Genomic DNA, 27,503 nt, shown 5'->3' on the forward strand with positions numbered 1-27,503 from the left:
TACTAATTGTTACTGCTGTGACTAACAGCAGTAACTCACACTGCCTCCGGTGTTACCGTTGTGGGGTATGGATGCAGGACCCGCAGAGAATCCAGGTCATTAAAAAGATACAAACCTCTCTCAGTGGCCACGGAGCTCTGCAGCTGGGGTTACTGAGACCCTGCTATGCTGCAGATTTTTCTGCAAGAAGTCTATCCTTGCGGGCTGCCGGAGTGCTCCGCATCAAAACAGCGAGCGTAGTCTCTGGACCTGTTGCCGGTGTTGTCCGCAGCTCCATACAGCAGACGGGGGGGCAGTGTGAGTGGCTGGTTAGATTTTTTGTTGAATTTTTCTTAAACTGTTTTGTGTTTCTTTATATTTTAAGAAATATATTCCTTCACTTGTCCCACATCAGGAACATTTCAACATTTGTGTGCAGAGAACCTTGTAAATACAGATTCACTTTAGAACTTCTGGTGAAGGAACCGAACACCAAAACCCAAAATCCAGAAGGAAGAAAAGAACATGTCTGCACTTCAAAATGTGAGGAAAATGTCTCCAAAGCTCCACCAAGAGGTCAAAGCTGCAGAGGAGACCTTCATCTGGTTAAATGTTCTGAGAGTCCAGTTCACCTGTCATCTCTGAAAACTCACACCTGCTGCTGCTCTTCTAAATAAAACAATGGCTCTTTAAAGAGAAACTATTTTATTATTTTAAAAAGCTGTTTCCTTTTATATTTTAAAATTAAATGATTGAATCATTAAACATGTCCATGAAGTGAAAGTTCAGTCAATAATACACTTGGACAGGTAGAAGAAGCCCCACCACTCTTGTGCATTATGTCAAAGCATTCATAATCACTGGTCAAATTCATATTTTAGCAATAACTCTGTCTTCATCACATTAAAATCAATCACATAGTCAATGAGGATGTAATTAAATGTTGAAATGACTAAATTAAAAAATGATTTCATTATGTGGTTTATGTCACATTGGAAATCCTAATTAACAGACACTGGAGTCATTATTACATCATCTCATGTTCTCTTTATAATAAACATTTATATTTGTGTACTGTCTTTTTTTTCCTGTTTGAAATGTAGATATGAATGAATGTATGAATGAATCTACCAGACTTAAAAATGTACACATTACTTTTCATGCTATTTCATTTGTTTAAAAATAAATGTTCATGGTTCATTATCATGTTAATGAAGAAATCATCTCATAATTTATAGATGAACGTCAAAGATTTCTTTTTTCTTTTTTTTACTTAAAAAGAACCTCCGCCCAACTCCGATGGTGGTTCCAGTCACTTCTACAGCTGGTTTTAATGATCAGCTCTGTTCATCTCTTGGGCTCCGTTTCATAAAGTGGTCTAATTTTTAAGTCTACTAAACACACTTAGTCGACTACAGTTAGTCGCCCAACATTATCCGTCTAATCACTGTTTCACATCGACAGCTAAACTTGTAGATTAGCTGTCTTATATTAGTTGATGATTTTTGCAGGCATAGCGGTCTTACAAACGCTGTTGACAAGAAATGCTTCCAATATGCGACAGTTTTGTTTACTTCCGGGTTGGTCGTTGTCCTGAACTATTCATCCTTTGTTTTGTTAACTGGCTTTATTAACATTTGTTAACACTTTATTAACCTAGCAGTTCTTCTACACTTCCATCAAGACTTGATGTGCACAAAACACTGCTCAGCGTAACAGCGACGCCTGGTGGCTAATGTAAGAACTGTCACAAACACATGACAGCAAAGGCCAATAGCAGAGGAAGGTCTCCTTTTGAAGGAATACGAGTGATGTAGGGCTGCTTTTGATGTTCCATCAAGTGGTGGAGAGAGGCTAAAAAGTTTAGTCAGTAACATGAAACTTCAGCTGACTAACCGCTTTGTGCAACAACTAACATTAAAAAAAAACTAGTCAACTAGGTGAGTTTATTTGTCTAAACTAGATTAGATGGCTTTATGAAACCAGGTCCTGGTCTCCATCATTTTCAAACCTCCCCACAGAGGTCTCACAGCTTTGGGTCATTAAGTCCAGCCCAGTCTCACGCTTTTAATTATTCTTTTATTTATTTATTTGTGATACTGTCACAAAGCGCAGTCACCTTTAGTTCACTATTTACCCCTCCCCCCTGTGTCACCCTTAATTTTGTGATACCATCACAAATTAATTTTGTGACAATATCACAAACTAAAAGATTAGCTCAGCATTAATGGGACCCAACACAAGGGAGTAACATCCATCATAGTCATGATGGAGGCCGAGCAGTTTTAGACTGAAGAAGCTGGAGAACACTGAGGTTGGGCTTAAAGCCTCCACCAAACCAGCGGCCATCGCGGCCTCATTGGTCATGTGATCAAATCCTCTTGAGTGTCTGTGTGGGTCAACCACAAGACCAATTAGGAGAGAAAGACCTGTCCATCTGTCCGCAGCATCACCAAAAGTACCTCGAAGTCATCACAGGACATTTATCGGGAACAGGTGAGAACACAGACAGTGAAGGTTCATCAAAGTTCATGAAGCCTGGAACACAAACACACCCACAGGCTCTGGATTGTCCTGAGCTTCTCCCAGCAGGCTGATGACGTTCCTCAGTGGGTTTGTTCCAAGGTTTTTTGCAGAAGAGGCCACATCTCGTTTCTGGTGGTTGCTGCGTACAATTTCTAATCTCCATCACCAGCTGTCATCCATCAGAGTTTGGAGAGGAGCTCAGGGAGAGGCCTGAAGAGGTCAACCTTAGGGCAGCGCAATAAAGGCACAACACAATTCACCATCAACAATATCACATATCCAAAAACACTGTGACGGTGATATGAGAGGCGAGGGCTCCCCCTAGTGACGGACACCAAGAGTACAACAACTCCAACAAATAAAATGCTTTTGGCACCAGGTCTCTGTGGACGATCCACAGTGGAAACAAGCACTTTATGTTTTTTTGTGTTACCCTGTATATTTATGTATCCATGTTTATTTGATACATTTTATACTGTATTATCTTACACGTTTACCTTTTATACCAATAAAAATCAAGTACCGCTGGAAGGACTTTGCATCAAACGAGCGGTTACTTGGAGAGAATAAGATGAGGAGGATGACGGGCAGGGTGGGCGAGAAACGAGCCACTGTGTGCACGTGGCCCGTTTCTCTGTGCACGATCCAGCAGACAGACCTCGATTCCGAGGTTCACCTTCATGGTGAATACAGAAGGGCTTTCTTCAAACAAAAATATGAAATATCAGCTGCAGTTTTCCAGAAGGTGCATGAGCATCTGAAGCATTGATTTGACCATTTTTCTTGTATATAAATATGGTTCTCTGAGTGTGTGGACAGGTGTCCTTTATACAGGTAACCTGTTCAATCAGGTGCCATTAACACAGGTAAAGAGTGCAGAACAGGAGGACTTCGTAAAGACAAACTAACAGGTGTGTGAGAGACAGAATTCTTGCTGGTTGGTCGGTGCTCAAATACTTAATTCATGCAATAAAATGCTAATTCATTATTTAAAAATCATACATTGTGATTTTCTGATTTTTTTTTTTTTTTAAGATTTTGTCTCTCAAAATTGAAGTGGACCGACAATAAAAACTACAGACCTGTGCATTCTGTGTAGGTGGGAAAACTTACTAAATCGACAGTGGATCAAATACTTATTTGCTTCACTGTATGAAATGTTCTGTACACAGAAATGTTGTTTTGTTTTGTTTTGTTTTTTTTGCCCAAAAGTCCTGGACCAGTTCAAAGCTCAGCCAACATTAAACAAAGCATATAATTTATGACTTCATATAAAATATACAAATACAGTTAAAATGGATTCCATTCATATATTTTTTCTTTCATTGATAGCTTCTGAAATAACTTCTGAAATACATTTTCCACAAAGTAACCGCTGCGCTTTATCATTTTGACCAGTAGATGTCAGTATTAAGCACTGCAGCAAAAAGCTCACGTATTTATTTATTTATGTTTTTCAGTTAGTTATTTTTCCAGGTTCAAAAGAAAGACCTCTGCTTCAGAATCCTGTGTCAAATTATAGCTTCTATCTAACATTTTGACTCAACTTTTCCAGATTCTATTTGACATAATATTCTCTTATTATCATTATCATTACCATTATTTGTTATTATTATTGTTAATAATAATAATAAATAATAATACTAATAATTGAAAATTTGAAATGTAAAACCAAAAAGCCTTTTTGAGCCCTCTGACCGTAGATTCATGACGATACTACATTTCCCATGAGCGCATTAAAGGAAATGCGTCATCGTCGTTTAACGTTGCATGCAAAGCACGTACGTACGCTCTTTCTTTCCGGCTGGTACGCCATCATGTAAGCTCATTTTTCTGATTTTAAAGAAAATTCTATCCGCTGCAATCATTTGTCTTACATTTCCATCTGAGTGTTTAAGCGAGGTCCTTGTTTGCACACTTAGTGGTGGCGGGTACGCTGTGGTTATTTTGTGGTCTGTGTTAAAATCATTGGTTATACCTGAATTTAAACCGCCGCTGACATCCTGCCGTGGGGCCGCAGCCCCAAGCTAACGTGTTAGCTCAGTGGACGTTTTAATTGAGTTACTTACGTGTTTGTTTCTTCAAATAAAGGCCTCTGTGTTCAGCACGCTATATGCCATTTTAAGCAAAATGTTGGTCAAGTGCAGAGGAAGGGTGTTCTTCTGATGTTAGCATGCTAACGCTGTCGATTGTTAGTATATACAATGTACAAAGACTCAGACTTCGCTATGTAGTTGTAAAATTATGCTCTTATTAGCTTGTTAGAGTTTGAAGGATACTCGAATAAATCATGTTCGTTATGTTCTCATTGTGTGTGCCGCCGTCGATTTGAACTGTGTTGCCAGGTTATTATATTTTCCGCACAATTTGGCAACACAGCACATTAGTTGATGGCCAGCAGAGCAGAAGGTTTTCTGGATGTTTTAGCTGTTGTAGCTGGTTCTTTATTCTCTGTAAATAAGTGTTATTGTCTCGCTGCTCTGCCAAAGTTCTCATGAGCCAAACCCCAAATGAAAATATTCTAAAAACTCTTCACACTTTTTGTTTGTGTGTGTGCGCGCTTGTGTCAATAGTGATTCCTAACACTTCAGGGTTATGGGTTTGAGGCACATAATCCACCATCTCAAAAGGAAAATTCAGAGATCCTGAAAGTGACGTTGTGTGTTTGACCGTGGCCATCCACAGAACTGGCATCTGTATGGTAAAAACAGACATGCTAACAAACAGTGCTATTACCAATACCGACACACATACTTCTTGAATAACTTAGGCTTCCAGCATCCATAACTCCCTTTGTCATTAACTGAGTTGTATTTCAAAGAATTGATGTCGTGTGAAGGAAATGGACGATTTGAAATCAAGATGCGTGTTGGTGAAGATGTTTTGAATCCTCCTGTGCAGAGGCTCAGTTGGGGGATTGCATACATTCCATAATGCGCTTTGTTCGCTCATATATTGTGGGAAATGTATGTCTGCTGCAGACACAGACTCTCAGAAAGCAAAAAAAAAAGGCTCAGAATGCAGTTGATTGCTTGTTGGATCCATGGCTGCTTCAATACCCATCTGAGGGATAAACTGCCAAGGATGTAATAAAATCATTGGTATTTGTCTGTTGGCATGATTATGTCAAAACGGGTTTTTGCCACAGGGGGATATTGTGGCATGGAAGGCTCCATTAAATTTTGGAGGTGATCCTGATTCTGCATCAAGATTTCCATTTGACATGTAAATTTCTGAAGAAGAAGAGGATCATCTTTATTGTGGGTAGCCAACAAAAGCGCAAAGCTTGTTTCCAGAAGGGCCCACGGCACATGTCTCTCACTCCTCCCCAGCACTGTTGGTTAGAGTGCCAGTTGGGAGCATGGCTGCAACCAGGATTGAACCCAGATCGCTGGCATCCCAGTCCAAAATGCAAACCATTACACCACCATCTCCCTTGGTGAACCCCACCCCCCTGAGCAGCTTTCTCCTGATGCGTCCTTATGTCCTTTCTTTCTTTTGGTGTTCCATCCACTGAGGAATGCAGGTGCTTGGCTCAGCACAGAGACGATGCAGCGCACTTGCTGATGTGATTGAGCTCAAAGATGTGGAGCAAATATGATTTCCATTACACCAATTATTCTCCCCTGTGCAAGGATGACATGCAAATTCGTGAAGTGTCCACATTTTTTAAGGGTGCCGGGCAAATTTTCGGCATTTTATGAACATTTGATATAAAACTTATTATAATATGTGTATTTTGCTCCATCACTCGCAAGGTAATTACTCCAAGAAGGAAGTTAGTCAGAACTTACCTTGTCACATCCTTTTTCTTGCCCTTTAAACTTGCATTTCTGCACTTTAATCATCTTTTTAGTTCTACTACTGTTGCTGCTTTGAATGGTGAGTTAATAACAGCTCCGGGTTCATTTTCTAGGTCCAGAATTGGTTTAATGCTGCGTTTACACATGACGACGACAAGTCACGAATGCCACGAAGTACACATTCTTGGCTGCTGATCACAAATGTGATGATTCGTGGCAGAGGCGTCAGGTGTCCTCAGGAACTGCTGCAACCTGTTACCACACGTTACGATTAATGGCACATGTTGCTGGAGAACTATCAGGAACCATTACCAACGGTCAAGAATAGTGTTCCGCGTTGTTGCACGCTATTGTGCAACTTGTTCTGTTAGACCTCAGTGCTGCTTTTGATACTGTTGACCATAAAATTTTATTACAGAGATTAGAGCATGCCATAGGTATTAAAGGCACTGCGCTGCGGTGGTTTGAATCATATTTATCTAATAGATTACAATTTGTTCATGTAAATGGGGAATCTTCTTCACAGACTAAGGTTAATTATGGAGTTCCACAAGGTTCTGTGCTAGGACCAATTTTATTCACTTTATACATGCTTCCCTTAGGCAGTATTATTAGACGGCATTGCTTAAATTTTCATTGTTACGCAGATACCCAGCTTTATCTATCCATGAAGCCAGAGAACACACACCAATTAGCTAAACTGCAGGATTGTCTTACAGACATAAGGACATGGATGATCTCTAATTTCCTGCTTTTAAACTCAGATAAAACTGAAGTTATTGTACTTGGCCCCACAAATCTTAGAAACATGGTGTCTAACCAGATCCTTGTAGTGTATTGAAAAGCTATCGGCCGATATCAAATCTATCATTTTGCTCTAAAATTCTGGAAAAAGTGGTGTCACGGCAGCTCGTAGACTATTTTACTGAGAATAATCTGTTTGAGCCACTGTAGTCTGCTTTTATTTTTATTATTTATTTTATTTATTTATATAGCACCAAATCACAACAAACAGTTGCCCCAAGGTGCTTTATATTGTAAGGCAAGGCCATACAATAATTACGTAAAAACCCCAACGGTCAAAACGACCCCCTGTGAGCAAGCACTTGGCGACAGTGGGAAGGAAAAACTCCCTTTTAACAGGAAGAAACCTCCAGCAGAACCAGGCTCAGGGAGGGGCAGTCTTCTGCTGGGACTCGTTGGGGCTGAGGGAGAGAACCAAGAAAAAGACATGCTGTGGAGGGGAGCAGAGATCAATCACTAATGATTAAATGCAGAGTGGTGCATACAGAGCAAAAAGAGAAAGAAACACTCAGTGCATCATGGGAACCCCCCAGCAGTCTAAGTCTATAGCAGCATAACTAAGGGATGGTTCAGGGTCACCTGATCCAGCCCTAACTAAGCTTTAGCAAAAAGGAAAGTTTTAAGCCTAATCTTAAAAGTAGAGAGGGTGTCTGTCTCCCTGATCCGAATTGGGAGCTGGTTCCACAGGAGAGGAGCCTGAAAGCTGAAGGCTCTGCCTCCCATTCTACTTTTACAAACCCTAGGAACTACAAGTAAGCCTGCAGTCTGAGAGCGAAGCGCTCTATTGGGGTGATATGGTACTATGAGGTCCCTAAAATAAGAAGGGACCTGATTATTCAAAACCTTATAAGTAAGAAGAAGAATTTTAAATTCTATTCTAGAATTAACAGGAAGCGAATGAAGAGAGGCCAATATGGGTGAGATATGCTCTCTCCTTCTAGTCCCCGTTAGTACTCTAGCTGCAGCATTTTGAATTAACTGAAGGCTTTTCAGGGAACTTTTAGGACAACCTGATAATAATGAATTACAATAGTCCAGCCTAGAGGAAATAAATGCAATAAGATAAATAGATAAATATGATTCAAACCACTGCAGTGCAGTGCCTTTAATACCTATGCCATGCTCTAATCTCTGTAATAAAATTTTATGGTCAACAGTATCAAAAGCAGCACTGAGGTCTAACAGAACAAGCACAGAGATGAGTCCACTGTCTGAGGCCATAAGATGATCATTTGTAACCTTCACTAATGCTGTTTCTGTACTATGATGAATTCTAAAACCTGACTGAAACTCTTCAAATAGACCATTCCTCTGCAGATGATCAGTTAGCTGTTTTACAACTACCCTTTGAAGAATTTTTGAGAGAAAAGGAAGGTTGGAGATTGGCCTATAATTAGCTAAGATAGCTGGGTCAAGTGATGGCTTTTTAAGTAATGGTTTAATTACTGCCACCTTAAAGGCCTGTGGTACATAGCCAACTAATAAAGATAGATTGATCATATTTAAGATCGAAGCATTAAATAATGGTAGGGCTTCGTTGAGCAGCCTGGTAGGAATGGGGTCTAATAGACATGTTGATGGTTTGGATGAAGTAACTAATGAAAATAACTCGGACAGAACAATGTGAGAGAAAGAGTCTAACCAAATACCGGCATCACTGAAAGCAGCCAAAGATAACGATACGTCTTTGGGATGGTTATGAGTAATTTTTTCTCTAATAGTTAAAATTTTATTAGCAAAGAAAGTCATGAAGTCATTACTAGTTAAAGTTAAAGGAATACTCGGCTCAATAGAGCTCTGACTGTCAGCCTGGCTACAGTGCTGAGAAGAAACCTGGGGTTGTTCTTATTTTCTTCAATTAGTGATGAGTAGTAAGATGTCCTAGCTTTACAGAGGGCTTTTTATAGAGCAACAGACTCTTTTTCCAGGCTAAGTGAAGATCTTCTAAATTAGTGAGACGCCATTTCGTCTCCAACTTACGGGTTATCTGCTTTAAGCTGCGGGTTTGTGAGTTATACCACGGAGTCAGGCACTTCTGATTTAAAGCTCTCTTTTTCAGAGGAGCTACAGCATCCAAAGTTGTCTTCAGTGAGGATGTAAAACTATTGACGAGATACTCTATCTCACTTACAGAGTTTAGGTAGCTACTCTGCACTGTGTTGGTATATAGCATTAGAGAACATAAAGAAGGAATCATATCCTTAAACCTAGTTACAGCGCTTTCTGAAAGACTTCTAGTGTAATGAAACTTATTCCCCACTGCTGGGTAGTCCATCAGAGTAAATGTAAATGTTATTAAGAAATGATCAGACAGAAGGGAGTTTTCAGGGAATACTGTTAAGTCTTCACTTTCCATACCATAAGTCAGAACAAGATCTAAGATATGATTAAAGTGGTGGGTGGACTCATTTACATTTTGAGCAAAGCCAATTGAGTCTAATAATAGATTAAATGCAGTGTTGAGGCTGTCATTCTCAGCATCTGTGTGGATGTTAAAATCGCCCACTATAATTATCTTATCTGAGCTAAGCACTAAGTCAGACAAAAGGTCTGAAAATTCACAGAGAAACTCACAGTAACGACCAGGTGGACGATAGATAATAACAAATAAAACTGGTTTTTGGGACTTCCAATTTGGATGGACAAGACTAAGAGTCAAGCTTTCAAATGAATTAAAGCTCTGTCTGGGTTTTTGATTCATTAATAAGCTGGAATGGAAGATTGCTGCTAATCCTCCGCCTCGGCCCGTGCTACGAGCATTCTGGCAGTTAGTGTGACTCGGGGGTGTTGACTCATTTAAACTAACATTCATCCTGCTGTAACCAGGTATCTGTAAGGCAGAATAAATCAATATGTTGATCAATTATTATATCATTTACTAACAGGGACTTAGAAGAGAGAGACCTAATGTTTAATAGACCACATTTAACTGTTTTAGTCTGTGGTGCAGTTGAAGGTGCTATATTATTTTTTCTTTTTGAATTTTTATGCTTAAATAGATTTTTGCTGGTTATTGGTGGTCTGGGAGCAGGCACCGTCTCTACGGGGATGGGGTAATGAGGGCATGGCAGGGGGAGAGAAGCTGCAGAGAGGTGTGTAAGACTACAACTCTGCTTCCTGGTCCCAACCCTGGATAGTCACGGTTTGGAGGATTTAAGAAAATTGGCCAGATTTCTAGAAATGAGAGCTGCTCCATCCAAAGTGGGATGGATGCCATCTCTCCTAACAAGACCAGGTTTTCCCCAGAAGCTTTGCCAATTATCTATGAAGCCCACCTCATTTTTTGGACACCACTCAGACAGCCAGCAATTCAAGGAGAACATGCGGCTAAACATGTCACTCCCGGTCCAATTGGGGAGGGGCCCAGAGAAAACTACAGAGTCCGACATTATTTTTGCAAAGTTACACACCGATTCAATGTTAATTTTAGTGACCTCCGATTGGCGTAACCGGGTGTCATTACTGCCGACGTGAATTACAATCTTACCAAATTTACGCTTAGCCTTAGCCAGCAGTTTCAAATTTCCTTCAATGTCGCCTGCTCTGGCCCCCGGAAGACAATTGACTATGGTTGCTGGTGTCGCTAACTTCACATTTCTCAAAACAGAGTCGCCAATAACCAGAGTTTGATCCTCGGCGGGTGTGTCGCTGAGTGGGGAAAAACGGTTAGAGATGTGAACGGGTTGGCGGTGTACACGGGGCTTCTGTTTAGGACTACGCTTCCTCCTCACAGTCACCCAGTCGGCCTGCTTTCCCGGCTGCTCGGGATCTGCCAGAGGGAAACTAACTATTAGAAAATTTCATTCCACAGAGACAGCTCTCACTAAAGTGGTGAATGATCTTCTGCATGCAATGGATTCAGACACCACTATGGTTCTGTTGCTGTTAGATCTCAGTGCTGCATTTGATACCGTGGATCATCATATTCTACTTGATAGGCTGGAAAATCCTTTTGGGATTACTGGGAGTGCCCTTGCATGGCTGACGTCATACTTGACCAGTTGTTCTCACTGTGTTTTGTACAGTAACACTACCTCTAACATTAGTGACATGAAGTTTGGAGTTCCTCAGGGGTCTGTCTTTGGCCCCCTGCTTTTCCCCCTTTTATATAGCACCCCTTGGGCACATATTGTGGCATTTTGGGATTACCTCTCACTGCTATGCAGATGATACTCAGTTATATATGCTGATAACTGCTGGTAATCTCATTCACATAAAATCCTTAGAAGATTGCCTTGCAGCAGTGAGAAGTTGGATGTCTAGAAACTTCCTACTTTTAAACTCTGAAAAGACTGAAAAGATGGCTCTTGGTCCAGTGAGACATCGGCATCAATTTGACCAGTTAACACTCAGCCTAGGCTCGTGTGTCATACATCACACTGACAAAGTGAGAAACCTTGGGGTAATTTTTGATCCTTCGTTGTCCTTTAGCCTCTATGTTAGAAATATTACTAAGACTGCTTTCTTCCACCTGTGAAATATAGCAAAGATTTGTCCCATCCTGTCTGTGGGTTAGGGTTGTCTATGGCTGACGCTGAGACCCTGATCCATGCATTCATCTCTTCTAGATTGGACTACTGCAATGTTCTATTTTCTGGTTTACCGCAGTCTAGCATTAGGGGTCTCCAATTGGTTCAAAATGCTGCAGCCAGACTTTTGACACGAAGCAGAAAGTTTGACCACATTACACCCATTTTGGCGTCTCTTCACTGGCTTCCTGTCCCAGTGAGATCAGATTTTAAGGTTCTGCTACTAACCTATAAAATTATTCATGGACTGGCACCTCCCTACCTAGCTGACCTTATTAAACCTTACGTACCGGCCCAGGCTTTATGTTCTCAGGGTGCAGGACTACTTTGTGTCCCTAGGGTGAATAAGAAGTCTGCGGGTCACAGAGCTTTCTCTTTTCGTGCCCCTGTCCTGTGGAATGATCTCCCTGCGTCAATAAAACAATCAGATTCTGTGGAGATTTTCAAGTCCAGACTTAAGGCGCACTTATTTTCCCTTTCATATGGTTAGCATACTGGTACAGTTTTGTTTTACGCTTTTTACTCTTTTAATTCATGTTATTAGTAATTGGAGCGGGCCGCGGCCTCAACTTCACCTAAATTCTGGGTCTTTTAGTGAAGTTTAGGGCTAGTGGCCGGCGATCACCTTAGTATTTCTTCTGTTTTTCTTGTTGATTAATGCTGACAAATTATACACTATTTTTTGTCTTTCTGATGCCTGATTCTGTTTTTTCTCTGTTTAAGGTGCAGCTCCATCCAAAGATGGGAGTTGTTTGTGTGATCCTCCTGTCCTGTGCACCAACAGCAATTCTTGTATATTCGTCCGTGAATTGTTTCTGTAATTTGTTTATAGCATGGCCCAGGCAGAGGGTCACCCCTTTGAGTCTGGTCTGCTTGAGGTTTCTTCCTCAGAGGGAGTTTTTCCTTACCACTGTTGCTCTGGGGGTTGGTAAGGTTAGACCTTACCTGTGTAAAGCGCCTTGAGGCAACTCTGTTGTGATTTGGCGCTATATAAAGGAAAATAAATAAAGTATGGAGGTAGGTTTTTGGCATTGTGAAGAGATTCATGGACTTCAAGTGCCTTACACACAAATATCAGAGAAATAAGTTGTAATGCGTGTCCTTTGACTTAGTTTGGGTGTTGCTGTGTTCCAGCCTGGGCCTCTTCTGTAGCCGTTATTTTCAGCAGCGTATGAAGAACCTGTGCCCCATAAATGATTCTTCTCGGCTCTTTAACTCTGTCACAGTGGAACTGCTGAAGTTTCCTTTCTGTGTGAAAACTTTTTATGTTGCCGTCATGCTGCATTGGGAGTTTCTTTACATGCCATGATCACTGACATTACCCAGCAGCCACTATGTTCACTGAACTTGAACAGAGCGTATTCTCCAGTCTGTTACAAGTAACGTTACAAAATCAACATGAATGCTCATGAAAGTATTGTACAAAAGCAGCTGTGTTAATAATGCAAGTAATGCACTGACAGAAGTAGAAACTAGAAAATAAATAAGTAGTGTAGAAAACAAGCCAATTATTCGACTTTTACTTATACACATTTAGTATTTCTCTTCTTACAGCCGCATTATGAAGATCTTTGACAAGCCTATGAGATGTGTTGACTTATAAATGTTTCTGTTCTTTCAGATGATTCAGGATGGGAGCATATAGGTATATGCAGGAGTTATGGCGCAAGAAGCAGTCGGATGTGATGCGTTTTCTGCTGCGTGTTCGCTGCTGGCAGTACCGCCAACTGTCCAACCTCCACCGTGCTCCTAGGCCCACTAGACCTGATAAGGCCCGTAGGCTGGGCTACAAGGCCAAACAGGGTGAGTGCTGGGCTGAACATTTGTTCTTCTCCATGTCACATTTCTGGCTGTAATCTCACATTTGTGCTGCAGTGGTTGTTTTGACGTGACTAACCACCGGATGTTTAATGCCAGTCATCTCATTTGTGTTTCTTGATTCTTTTTTTTCTTTTTTTTCTGCAACCACAGTCAAAAAGCAGGTTAGCACAGATGTCGCTATCACAAAGCATTGCTTATTGTTTTCAAGGTCCCGTGACAACACCACAGCTCTCGAGTAGTGAACAGAGCCATTCACTGTCATCGCCTGCCTCCGCTTCATCTGCAACCCTTCATGGTCACTAGGGCTGAAACGTTTAGTCAAGTAATTTGATTACACAAAATGTTGGAGGCAAATTCTGTTCCTTGAAGATCAGTTTAATGTTGTACATCTGCCAGGCCTGTGTGTGGCGCTGTAACATCCCCAGGAAAAAACAAAAACCAGAAGACTAGAGCATGAGTATAAGCCATGTAAGAACTAATTAATGTAGCACCAAAAGCTACATCTTTCCAGCACGACACACGGCGCAAAATAAAGCCTTTTAAGAGAAAGATGCTCCGCATTGATCATCTGAAATAGCTTACTGCACATTTAAAGCAAAATGGTGTGTTTGCCTATTTTTATGTTTGGTCCACTGCCTGCTCTACGTGGGGAGTGACTGTTATACCTGGGAGCCATGTACCCACAGTTCGGCCGGCTGCTGTCTCTCTCTGCCCGGGATAAGAAGTGCACCGTGGCAAGAGGAGAAAATCCTAGATTTAAAAAAAAAAAAAAAAAATTTAACTCAAACCAACACAGTGCACTGTGTTGGTTTGCAAACTGCTGTTAAACTAGAAAGAAGAAGGGTTATTTTTATTTTCCTGGTGCACGTTGGGTGATTAATTGATTTTATTGATTAATTTGAGTTTTTTGTTGCGCATGAGTTAAAAAAAATTTTAAAATCGAGGATTTTCTCCTCTTGATACGGTGCACTTCTTATCCCCAGGAGCTTCCATAGCTTCACCCTCCATTTCCTTCACACGACAACATGGCTACTGCTAACGAGAGTGTGAAGTTTGTTCTGTGGTTTGGAACTGGTTTGAGTTTGTGGCGACAGACTGTGAGGGGAACAAGACCGCTACAACAAAGAAACTCCTGCTAAAATGCAGCCTACTGTGGTGGAATCATTTACCCACATGTATTTTTTTTTAAAACAAAACAGCTGGAACTTCAATTCCAGCAGGTAAGTAGAGGTTAAAATTTTTGGTAAAAATAAACACGAAACTTGTTTTGAGTTGTCGCTGTCATTTTCTTCAAAAAGTAGGAAAAAAATCTAAACTTCAATTTTATTTTTTTTCCCCTGAGATTGCGTTTTTAGGCCATATCAGTATAAATATTTGAGCAGCTCACTTAAAGCCTAAAACTGTGTTTTTGCGTAATGTAGCAGTTATCATTTAGCATAGTGGGGTTTGTTTGTTTTTTCTTTCTTTCTTGTCTCCTCACCTGTCTGGAGATGTACCTTGGCTGTGCCAAGAGGGTCGTGAGGTGAGCCGAGGTCAAGAAGTTAAAATGAGCTCTCACTATACTTCCAATAATTAATCAGTTAGTGTTTTTTTTCCCATTTCATCCAAATAGCAAATCAGGGTGCATTTTGAAGCATCATGCTTACTTCTTGATCCATCTTTGTCCATCTTGAATGAACTTGGTATACTCGTATTCTCTCGTGTGGACTTTCAGTTTGAGAATGTGATTAAATTTGTTCTTGAAGACTTCTCCTGCTTCTTATTATTGTCTGTGTTGGTTGGCATCCAGTTTGTGTGTTACTCCCACCTTCTGCTCCAGACTGTGAACTGCCTCATTCAGAATGCAGGGGCAGCTTGTTGCGTGTGTAAACTGTCCCATCTTGTAACCAAACCTGTTAAAAAAAAAAAATCTATATAAGTATATAAAGTAATTGGACAAACTACATATTGAGATTATGTTTAATATAAATAATCACTGTTACAGTGAGTTTTCAGACATATCAGGAGTTGGGTGCATATATGCTTAAGGTCTTGTGGTTAGACAGTGTACACCTGGATCATGCTGTAGATTCACTGTAAGAAGTTAGTGTTAATTCTAATCAATCAATCAATCAATTTTTTTATATAGCGCCAAATCACAACAAACAGTTGCCCCAAGGCGCTTTATATTGTAAGGCAAGGCCATACAATAATTATGTAAAACCCCAACGGTCAAAACGACCCCCTGTGAGCAAGCACTTGGCTACAGTGGGAAGGAAAAACTCCCTTTTAACAGGAAGAAACCTCCAGCAGAACCAGGCTCAGGGAGGGGCAGTCTTCTGCTGGGACTGGTTGGGGCTGAGGGAGAGAACCAGGAAAAAGACATGCTGTGGAGGGGAGCAGAGATCGATCACTAATGATTAAATGCAGAGTGGTGCATACAGAGCAAAAAGAGAAAGAAACAGTGCATCATGGGAATCCCCCAGCAGTCTACGTCTATAGCAGCATAACTAAGGGATGGTTCAGGGTCACCTGATCCAGCCCTAACTATAAGCTTTAGCAAAAAGGAAAGTTTTAAGCCTAATCTTAAAAGTAGAGAGGGTGTCTGTCTCCCTGATCTGAATTGGGAGCTGGTTCCACAGGAGAGGAGCCTGAAAGCTGAAGGCTCTGCCTCCCATTCTACTCTTACAAACCCTAGGAACTACAAGTAAGCCTGCAGTCTGAGAGCGAAGCGCTCTATTGGGGTGATATGGTACTACGAGGTCCCTAAGATAAGATGGGACCTGATTATTCAAAACCTTATAAGTAAGAAGAAGAATTTTAAATTCTATTCTAGAATTAACAGGAAGCCAATGAAGAGAGGCCAATATGGGTGAGATATGCTCTCTCCTTCTAGTCCCCGTCAGTACTCTAGCTGCAGCATTTTGAATTAACTGAAGGCTTTTTAGGGAACTTTTAGGACAACCTGATAATAATGAATTACAATAGTCCAGCCTAGAGGAAATAAATGCATGAATTAGTTTTTCAGCATCACTCTGAGACAAGACCTTTCTGATTTTAGAGATATTGCGTAAATGCAAAAAAGCAGTCCTACATATTTGTTTAATATGCGCTTTGAATGACATATCCTGATCAAAAATGACTCCAAGATTTCTCACAGTATTACTAGAGGTCAGGGTAATGCCATCCAGAGTAAGGATCTGGTTAGACACCATGTTTCTAAGATTTGTGGGGCCAAGTACAATAACTTCAGTTTTATCTGAGTTTAAAAGCAGGAAATTAGAGGTCATCCATGTCTTTATGTCTGTAAGACAATCCTGCAGTTTAGCTAATTGGTGTGTGTCCTCTGGCTTCATGGATAGATAAAGCTGGGTATCATCTGCGTAACAATGAAAATTTAAGCAATACCGTCTAATACTGCCTAAGGGAAGCATGTATAAAGTGAATAAAATTGGTCCTAGCACAGAACCTTGTGGAACTCCATAATTAACTTTAGTCTGTGAAGAAGATTCCCCATTTACATGAACAAATTGTAATCTATTAGACAAATATGATTCAAACCACCGCAGCGCAGTGCCTTTAATACCTATGGCATGCTCTAATCTCTGTAATAAAATTTTATGGTCAACAGTATCAAAAGCAGCACTGAGGTCTAACAGAACAAGCACAGAGATGGTATCTCTAATGGTAGAGATAAAATGTTTATGCTTTGTGTACTCAGCTGTTGAACAGTGACACCATGAAAGATGTTTGTCTGCCTCACAGGTTATGTAATCTACCGTGTCCGTGTGCGCCGTGGAGGTCGTAAACGTCCTGTGCCCAAGGGTGCTACCTATGGCAAGCCAGTGCACCATGGCGTCAACCAGCTCAAGTTTGCCCGCAGTTTGCAGTCCATTGCTGAGGTACGTTTACGTCTGCTGTTGAGTCTGTGGCTGCAGTACCAGAATAAACAAGAGGTTGGGGTTAAGTTTGTCATCGTTGTTTTTTTTTTTTGTTTTTTTTTATGTCAACTTAAAGTGTCTTGAACAACAACAACAGGCATTGTACAATGGAATATTTAAAAATACAGGTAATCTGCAGATGGACTCAGCTACTTCTGCTGTCTGCAGCATTCCATGCGTTATGGTTAGTGAGTGCAGATCTGCACCACATAGAGTGATGAAAGCCTTCTGGAAATCAGGGTTTTTACTCACGTGGTGAATGTTTCTGGGTTTGATTTGACGACATACATCAGAATCCATTCACTAAGTTCCACGCCCAAACAGTTGGTGGCATTAATGCACCGTGTTGGTTTGCAAGCCATCCATAATCTCCAAAAAAGAAGGGTTATTTTTGTCTTGGTTTTTGGGAGTTTAGTATAAACATTTTCAGCATCTCGGGTGCACAGGGGCTCATGGGAAGGCATCGGGATAAGCAAATGCACGTGCTTAGCGGCGGACATGTAATCAATGTAAAATCGCTCACTACTGCATGCGGTAAATGGCTTTCTCATCAAAAGTAAGCAGAATAAATGTTAGAGTGGGTGACCTCGCAGATGCCTGCCCCACTTGTGATGAGGAAGCACCAGCTGTACAATGTCCCGCAAACCTATGTGTTTAGAGTGAAGTCAGATAATATGTGTACTGACTCGAGCACTGACAGCTGCGCACATTGCTTTGTTTGTCCCGATAGCCGCCAGCCAGAACCATGCATGTGTACTGGTGATGCTGAACTCACTTATTACATTATGTTTTTTGGGGACTGCGTGGTGGTTCTAACGGTTTACTTTATTATGGACATTAAAACTTATGAGCTGCGTTTTTCCTCCTGTAATCATACATTAAGTGGAGCTAACGGGTAAAGCTCTCAGCTGCTAAAAATACTAACGCCTTTAGCATTTTTAGACAAGAGTTTAACTGTGTCTGTGAGTTTGAGCAACAGATAAAAATTTGAGTTGAGTGAGTGAAAATTTGTGACGTTAGTGCTCGGCTGAAGTTTATCAGCTAAAGTTAGCTTTTAGCTGCAGGATGTTGAATCAATCGCGGCCGAGCTGAGTGTTCGACCTATTTTTATTTTCACCAAATAAATCTACACAGATTTTCTTACTGCCTTAAGCGCAAGAAATGTCTCCAGTTTAAATAACTTAGTTTTTTTTTTTTTTTACTATCAAGTAATCAAAAAAAAGCATAGTGCCATTTCATATATCTTTATATTTTAAGAAATATATTTCTTATCCCACATCAGAAACTTTAAGCATTTGCTGAATGAATGAATGAATCTTCCATTACTACATGTACACATTACTTTTCATGCTATTTTATTTGTTTAAAAATAAGGTATTCTAATGTAAGAAGGACTTCAAATTTACAGTAATCAGAAATTAATCTTGAAGTAAAAGCACATTTAGGACATTTAAGGATTTTAAAGTGGCTAAGAATTGGAAAACAAAGATTATCAATAGCATTGGAGCTCCTGCCAAAACTAGGAAAACTCAGAAGTGAGTGAAAATGGAACAGGTTGATGCATTAATGTGCTATAAATACTCCTGTTCTATTTACATTTTACATTGCATTACATTTTGGTTGGTGAATAGACCTGAAAATGCACCATCTGAGATCTCAGATTTTTCTGGGGTAGAACCCCCAGACCCTCCGACAGGGGCTTCGGGCCATTGGCCCTTGCCAAGAATTTTCAGGAGGTTTTTTCCATGGCCCACTTTCATCACTGTATACATAGATGAGAATTATCCACAGATTTCAGAGTTTTGGGGCCATTTCTGATATCAGTGTAAATACGTTTTTCATTTCTTAATTTATTTGAATGGGACAGTGCATATTAATGAACAGAAAATAAGCACTGTAAATATGCTGGATTTAGCTCAAGGCTATTTTCCATCCAAATACCACCAACACAAAACATACATGACCCATACAAAGGAATATAATATAATACAACTAGGGATGTCCCGATCCGATCACGTGGTTTCAGACTTGATCGAAATCGGACGTTGCATCCCGATCAGGAATCTGATATAGATTTTATCCTCATTATTTTGATCAGCGCTATTTCAAGATCATTATTGCAGATTAATGGGCGTTTCACGCGTCAGAGGCATCAGGAATCGGTCTAAAAGGCATTATTTTCAGTGAGACGGGTAGCTTTTTAGAAGCGTTAGAAATGTCGCGTCAAAAGCCGAACTAAAGCAATGCGTCTGACGGGAGCGCGCATTGCTGCTTGTCGGCAGACTGACGCTGTCAAAGTTCAACCCAATCTTTTATTTTTTGAACAAAAGAAAAAACATAAGTTCAACCCAATCCAACTTTTGATGCTCTGAGCTGTGACATAGCTTCACGCTGTCCAACACGGAAGACTAGTGGCAGAAACCACAGATCTGTACAAAACAGATTGGTGCAGAAACAACTGACAGGACTGCTCATTTATAGAGAAATAGAGAAATAGAGAAAAATCCTTGGAAATGTTTGTTGTTGTTGTTTGTTACCTCAGAATTTCTGATTACTGTTTTAAAAAAAGTTTAGAACACTTGTAATTAAAATAGCTAAATCAGTAAATGGTTCTTTAGAAACCTTTCATTTGTAAATTAAAACCACCTGTTATTTCACGTTATTTCATTTCTTGTTTAACATAAGGAACCTTGGACATTTATTTTTAGACAAATAAAATGGAAATTTGTACATTTTTTAAGTCTGGTAGATTATTACTTGATCAAGCTACCTCAAGGAGTGCAAGTGCACTGTTAAAGTGATAAATAAGGTGATTAAAATGAAAATATTTTATATTTAGCATTTGTTCATTGTTCATTCAGTTTTTTAAAGTATCGGATCGGGACTCGGTATCAGCAGATACTCAAAATCCGATGACTCTAAATCGGATCGGGGCCAAAAACCTGATCGGGACATCCCTAAATACAACATAACACATTATGAGACAAATGCGACAATAAACAAATTAACATGACAATACAAACAAGATAACACAAAATCAACACTATTGCTAAAGTGCTGATCATAAACAAAAAAGGAAAATATTTTACACACTCCTCTGTACCCTCTTCTTAATCTAAAATCTGAACTAATGCTCACAGTTTTGCTGACCAAGGAGCCATTCTTTAAGTCCCCTCTTAAATAAAATATACGTGTTGCTTTCTCTAACTATAGTTTATAGAGCGTTCCAACAGGAACAACCCTTGATAGCGCCATTTTGTGCAAATGTGGACTGTCGAAACTGTACCAAACAATCCCCCCACACTGTGGACCGAGTACTAGTCTCACTTTGTTTTTGTTTTTTTAATAAATTCATTCAGTACCCAATACACCAGACAATTATTTTTACTTAATCGGCCACAGCAGGGATCAATAGTCATTTTTACTACATTAATCATCTGCAAGCAGGGCCAAGACAAGACCGGTTTCCCTTAGCTGGTGAGTTTACTGTCATCTTCTCACTCCAAGTTAAACACCAGGGCCCGTATCCACGAAGCAGCCTAAGGTAAAAATAGCTTCCAGTGACGTTATTCTAAGAAAAATCTTAGAATTCCTCGAATTCTGAGACATTTCTTTAAATTTTCCTTTGGTAAAATGAAAGTTGTCCGCAAAGCACCTTAGGTCTTAAGAGAGCTTCTGAAGCCCCTTTCACACCGAGCCTGCTTTGAGTTGCTTCATGTGGCATCATGACGATGCATGAAGCAGCTCTGTGTCAGTCTGTGTCAGTTGTGCGCAGCAGGGGTTAGTTGTTAGAATGGTTAGCTGTTGAGTTGACTGTTGAAAATGCCTCTAATCCCTTCCGGAATCACAGGGGAGTGCTCCAGCTGCTGCTTTTCTTGCGTGCACTGAATGAGGTGGAGAAAGCATTTGGAGCCATCTAAAAAGGTAATCATTTGTCATGTTTATATTGTAATGGCTTCGTAAAACAGTTGCATGTGCATTCCTTCTTGTGTGCAGCTGTAAAAGTATGTTTGACAGATTTAATATGTCGTTATTAGGGCAGTCACAATTATTACAATATTCGCCAATCACGATTATTTTTCATATTCGCAAATACAACCCCTGGCAAAAATTATGGAATCACCGGCCTCAGAGGATGTTCATTCGGTTGTTTAATTTTGTAGGAAAAAAAGCAGATCACAGACATGACACAAAACTAAAGTCATTTCAAATGGCAACTTTCTGGCTTTAAGAAACACTATAAGAAATCAAGAAAAAAAGGTTGTGGCAGTCAGTAACGGTTACTTTTTTAGACCAAGCAGAGGAAAAAAATATGGAATCACTCAATTCTGAGGAAAGAATTATGGATTCACCCTGTAAATTTTCATCCCCCAAATTAACACCTGCATCAAATCAGATCTGCTCATTGACATTGACCCTATGCCATGACATTGACCCTATGTGTCTTTTTGCAAGGAATGTTTTTGCAGTTTTTGCTCTATGGCAAGATGCATTATCATCCCCCAAACATCCTTTCAATTGTCCAAAATATCAACATAAACTTGTGCATTTATTGATGATGTAATGACAGCCATCTCCCCAGTGCCTTTACCTGACATGCTGCCCCATATCATCAATGACTGTGGAAATTTACATGTTCTCTTCAGGCAGTCATCTTTATAAATCTCATTGGAAAGGCACCAAACAAAGGTTCCAGCATCATCACCTTGCCCAATGCAGATTTGAGATTCATCACTGAATATGACTTTCATCCAGTCATCCACAGTCCACAATTGCTTTTCCTTAGCCCATTGTAACCTTGTTTTTTCTGTTTAAGTGTTAATGATGCCTTTCGTTTAGCTTTTCTGTATGTAAATCCCATTTCCTTTAGGCGGTTTCTTACAGTTCGGTCACAGACGTTGACTCCAGTTTCCTCCCATTCGTTCCTCATTTGTTTTGTTGTACATTTTTCGATTTTTGAGACATATTGCTTTAAGTTTTCTGTCTTGACGCTTTGATGTCTTCCTTGGTCTACCAGTATGTTTGCCTTTAACAACCTTCCCATGTTGTTTGTATTTGGTCCAGAGTTTAGACACAGCTGACTGTGAACAACCAACATCTTTTGCAACATTGCGTGATGATTTACTCTCTTTTAAGAGTTTGATAATCCTCTCCTTTGTTTCAATTGACATCTCTCATGTTGGAGCCATGATTCATGTCAGTACACTTGGTGCAACAGCTCTCCAAGGTGTGTTCACTCCTTTTTAGATGCAGACTAACGAGCAGATCTGATATGATGCAGGTGTTAGTTTTGGGGATGAAAATTTACAGGGTGATTCCATAATTTGTTCCTCAGAATTGAGTCTTTTTTTCTTGATTTCTTATAGTGTTTCTTAAAGCCAGAAAGTTGCCATTTGAAATGACTTTAGTTTTGTGTCATGTCTGTGATCTGCTTTTTTTTTCTACAAAATTAAACAGCTGAATGAACATCCTCCGAGGCCGGTGATTCCATAATTTTTGCCAGGGGTTGTATTTTTCATAATCGTGATTTACTTATTTTATCCACATAGTTGCATAAAACGACTCAGAATGTGACGTCATCGTGCTGCAGCAGCAGCCACACGCAGCCTCGCTGCCTCACTCTGTTTCCGTCTCGTCTTGGTCGGATGGTTAGCGAGGCTCGGATAATAACACGGAGCGTGAGCTGGTTCTGGTTCCAAAGCCACGTACCACGGCACCGCTGTGGATGCGTTTTGGTTTTAAGTAGGGTTGCCACGAGTAGTCGACTAGTCACGACTACGTCTACGATTGAAATCATTAACAACTAATTTAGTAGTTGACGAGTCATTTATTTTATTTATTTTTAAGTCTTTGTTTTTCCTCTCAATTCATAGTTTTAGGCAGCTGTCCTGTCGTCATTTGGACTTTCAAATTTTGAATAAGACGGCCGATTAAAACAGTGGCCATCTTGTTCAAAGCCATTTAAAATGGGTAGTTTACCGAAGGAGCTGTGTGTATGTGCATGTGCGCGTGCGGAGTCAACTCGCTACGGACTGCGAGGGAGGGAGCAGGTGAGGGAGTGAGATTCCTGAACGGAGGCACGAGATGTTACGTTCTGCTGTGAACCATCAGTGCACTTAAGACAGCGAGCGCGGAGCAGAGAGAGAGGATTTTAACTCGAGTGAACATGTTTAAAAAAAAAAAACTAAAAAAAAAACAAACCTTGGGGCTGCCTTTACTCTCTGTACTTTCTCTACACGTGTGGTTCTCATGGCACTGACCTGTTCACACCATGTGCGCGTCGTATACTGAATTTATGAGATCACAAGATGAAATAAACGGTCAAATATCCTTAAAAAAATCCTTACAAAATGAGAATATATAAATGAACTGAGCAAAAATTACACAGACGGGTTTAAAAAAACTCTGCTGTGGAGAAGCTGTGCAGTGACGTTCAGAGGCACACATCACAAAAAGCTGAACTTTAACAGCTGTTATTTTCCAAAGGTATGTATTTGTTCAGTCTTGAGCTTAATGTAGTGTTCAACCACAAAACGTGACAGATGAGGGGAAAAAAAGGATGACTTCATCACACTAAAATGAACTGGAGTCAGAATAAAAATACAAGCTGCTGATTTCTGTTGTTATTAAGCTGCAGCTATGTGTTTTAATTATTTCAAAGTGAGTTGCCTCTTATTGTATTCTGATTTATTTATACAAAAAAAAAAAAACATGGGGCGTGTAATCAGCCTGCATTGTTCTGTTAAGTTTATATCAGTTTTCCTGAACATGTCCAGGTGTTTTTCCTTCTTTATAAGAGTTTGATGTTTGCTCCACAAAGTTTTAAAACACAATAAAATGTTCACACTTTTCTTTATAGCAGTTCTGTAATTTCAGAAATTCAACAGAAACAACCACAAATCAGAAAAGGTTGGGACTATAAGTAAAATGAAGATAAAAATGTTGGACTATTCCCAGTTTCTCCACTCACAAAAGCCAAACGTTCTTCCAGAGTTGTGTAATCATACTATGATAGTAGTATATAAAGAAGGGAAAAAAGAAAAAAAATAGACGATATAATCGTCAATCGCAATTATTTGCCTGACAATTAATCGTCTCCAGAAATTCCTAATCGTGACAGCCCTAGTCATTACAATTGTTCATTCGAGCTGGACTCTGATGCGGTGCGCTGATGCAAACACTCGTACTGTTCACTTCTTTACTTGACTTGACGAGCTGCACGTAGTGTTGGCGCATAGATCGCTCAACCTTCTCTACCACTTCATGTTTGTTGGCACGACATTTATGCGTGAAAGATTTTTTGGAACATTTTGAAATTCTTTGTGCGATTGCATGTGCCAGCGCCCCTCTTTCAGTCTACACCCGTTAATAATTTTAACTCTCCTGCATGACACCGTGTGTGCATCAAATTCGTGCAAGTTTCAGGGGGCCTTAAGAGTAGGGAGGACTTTTAAGAAGCCTACGAGTGTTTTAAGCAGAGAAGACCGCAGAAAAGACAGAGAAAGCAGAGATGTTGTCTCTCAGAGATATTGTATGTAGAATGACAGTGAGTCAGTAATACGCTACCCGCTTAATCTACATAATTATTTTATATTAATTTACTGTCTTAATGTATTTATAAATTGTTTAGGTTCTTGTTATCATATACACACTGTTAATATCATTATTACTCGATGGCTAACATATGGCCATCGGGTTTTGCGAAGACCTGGCGTCCGTCTGTCTGTCTGTGTACAGCATAAGTCCAGTTCTATTACAGTCTTCAAATTCACAGGGAACATGCTTGGGACACAGACCTTGGACAAGTTTGAAGATGGCTAACCTTGACATATTTTGAGAGGTTAAAAAGTCACATTCTCTACCTAATTTTATGGCATGATCTCACAGACGTTAACGTGGTGATGTCGCTAGCTTGTAATTTGGCTTAATTTTTTGGTTCAGAATAACACCTTTTTCATATATTACGTATAAGATGGCGAGAAAAACTGAAAATGCTGTTTGTAACCTGATAACGGCTCTGGAAGGATTTACAAAACATTTAGCGGACGTTAGTGTGGTCATGTCACTTCCTCGTTTCAATCGCTGCTAAAGCATGGGTTAAAGTTCTCCGTCACCACGACGGATTTCCGTCATTTGGAAAATTGAATGACACATATGAGCGCACACGTTGTGTCATGCGTGTTTTGGGGCCGAAATATGATAGTCTCACTGTCAAAGCAACATCTCATTCTGCGTTAATCAAAGCAGCAGCAATGTCAGCGTGAACTGTGGAGGAAGGGACTGTGTGAATTTTCACTCCTCTCCGCTCTGTTTACTGTTTGCCATGAGCCACGGTCCTTCTCCTCCCTGTCCAGTGGGGGGTGGGGGGAGAGAGAGAGAGTGAGGTTTTTTTGTTTTGTTTTTTTTTTTAATCAGTTGGACCTGCAGCCCGGAGGACCAACACCCAGCTGCTAACAGACGGTGGAAGCAGCAGAGAACGAGTCACTTGGAAGAAAAGCGCTTAGTCAGTGAAGTTCCACAAAAAAACACACATGGATGTATATTTTTTTCTTTCCTTTTTTACACGAGGGGCCGTAACTTCTGCTTGTCGGTGAGCCCACGTGACACCGGTAACACCGCGCACATTTGAAGGAACGAGTCATGTTTCAAGTGAGGGAGGAAATTATCTTTAACTTCAGTTGAAGTGTCAGATATTAATGATCCAGTTTGGGTCTGAGGGTTGGCTGCTCCTCGGAAAAGCCACGTTAATGAGAAATGAATAAAAACTCCGGTGGGGCACAGTGGGCGAGCCTCGTTTATTGATCGCACCAAAGTCCTGGTTAGTGACTTTAATCCACAAAAAAGGTGAGTCACGATTGATATCTTTAAATGGCTTTGATGAAGTTTAAGTTGCGGTGCGCTGCGTTTGTTTTACGAGTGAGAGCATTTTACCGTGTGAATAAGCCAGTTTCAAGTTTCTCAGTGCTCATGCAAAATTTGACTTGCTCTTTTAAAGAGCCCCCCCAGAATAAATACTGTTTTTACTTGACAGTTTGAGTGACTTTTAGGTTTCAGAGGACTTCATACCCATTAAAATTCACCAGAATACACAAAATTTGACTTGCTTTTTAAAAAATGTTCTGGGAGAAGCACCCCCAGACCCCCTAGAATCAAGACTACACCTCCACCCCACCACCCTTTTATGTACCTTTATGTTCAGGTTTTGCATTCTTTTTATGCTTTGTCTCTCTCTCTCCTTAGAGGCTATTTAGAATAGATTTGTATGCTGTATTCATTGAGGGGAAAAAAGTGTGTGTGCCCCCACTTCGCCACATTTTAGGGAATTGCTGGCATTGATTTTTGCCAGGAAAAATTTATTGCTTTAACCCATGTGCTAAAGGCCCCCTGACACTTGCATGACTTTGATCCGCACACTTGCACGCACATTGTCGTGACGATCCCAGCTGCTGTGTCCCCAGCTGGATGCCGTGCTTTGTTCCATGGCTGCCACGCGTTGTGTGCTGGGCGCTGCATATATAAAATAATTATTTCATAGCGGATTAATCATTTTCTTTCCACGTTGACTGTTGAAAACGCCTCTAATCATTTGCAGTATCATAGGGGGCTGTTCCAGCTGCAGCTTTTTTTTGCACGTGCTGAACGAGGTGGCGCGAGCATTTGGGGCCGGCTAAAAAGGTAATTGTTTGTCATGTTTACATTGTAATGACTTGGTAAAACAGTTGCATTTTCTTTCTTTCTTGTGGGCAGCTGTAAAAGTATGTTTATGACAGATTTAACATCTCAGAATCGTTCAGACGAGCTGCGCTCTGATGCAGTGCGCTGATGCAATCACTCGCACTCACACGCACTGTTTTTGAATTGTTTGCGTAACGTTCACATGAAGTTCGTGTCATAACTGTGATGGCGATTTTGAACATTTCAAAACTTTGCGCACTTTCACGAAGCTGTGCACAGTTTACAATGAGCACAGCAGAGTGTGTGCAAGTGCGCAGATCCTAGTTGTGCAAGTGTCAGGGGGCCTTAACTTCGCTACATTTTTGGCTAGAAATAACACCTTTCTCGTATATTATGTAAAAGTTTGCGAGAAATCAACACTTCTTTACCTGGAAATGCTGGTTTTG

At 40.4% G+C, this 27,503-nt stretch overlaps 1 protein-coding gene across 1 annotated transcript in view; it reads left to right on the forward strand.

Moving 5' to 3' along the window:
• The first annotated feature begins 4,257 nt into the window (after positions 1 to 4,257).
• The window catches only part of rpl15 (ribosomal protein L15), a 30,688-nt gene continuing 7,442 nt past the window's right edge, over positions 4,258 to 27,503 (forward strand). The window contains exons 1-3 of the mRNA XM_034160822.1: positions 4,258 to 4,324; positions 13,263 to 13,444; positions 17,207 to 17,343. Of these exons, the coding sequence (XP_034016713.1) occupies positions 13,273 to 13,444; positions 17,207 to 17,343 (309 nt within the window). The 5' untranslated portion in view covers positions 4,258 to 4,324; positions 13,263 to 13,272. The remainder of the gene's footprint in view (positions 4,325 to 13,262; positions 13,445 to 17,206; positions 17,344 to 27,503) is intronic.

This window comes from Thalassophryne amazonica, chromosome 20 (genome assembly GCF_902500255.1).
Source record: "Thalassophryne amazonica chromosome 20, fThaAma1.1, whole genome shotgun sequence".
Lineage (NCBI taxonomy): Eukaryota > Metazoa > Chordata > Actinopteri > Batrachoidiformes > Batrachoididae > Thalassophryne > Thalassophryne amazonica.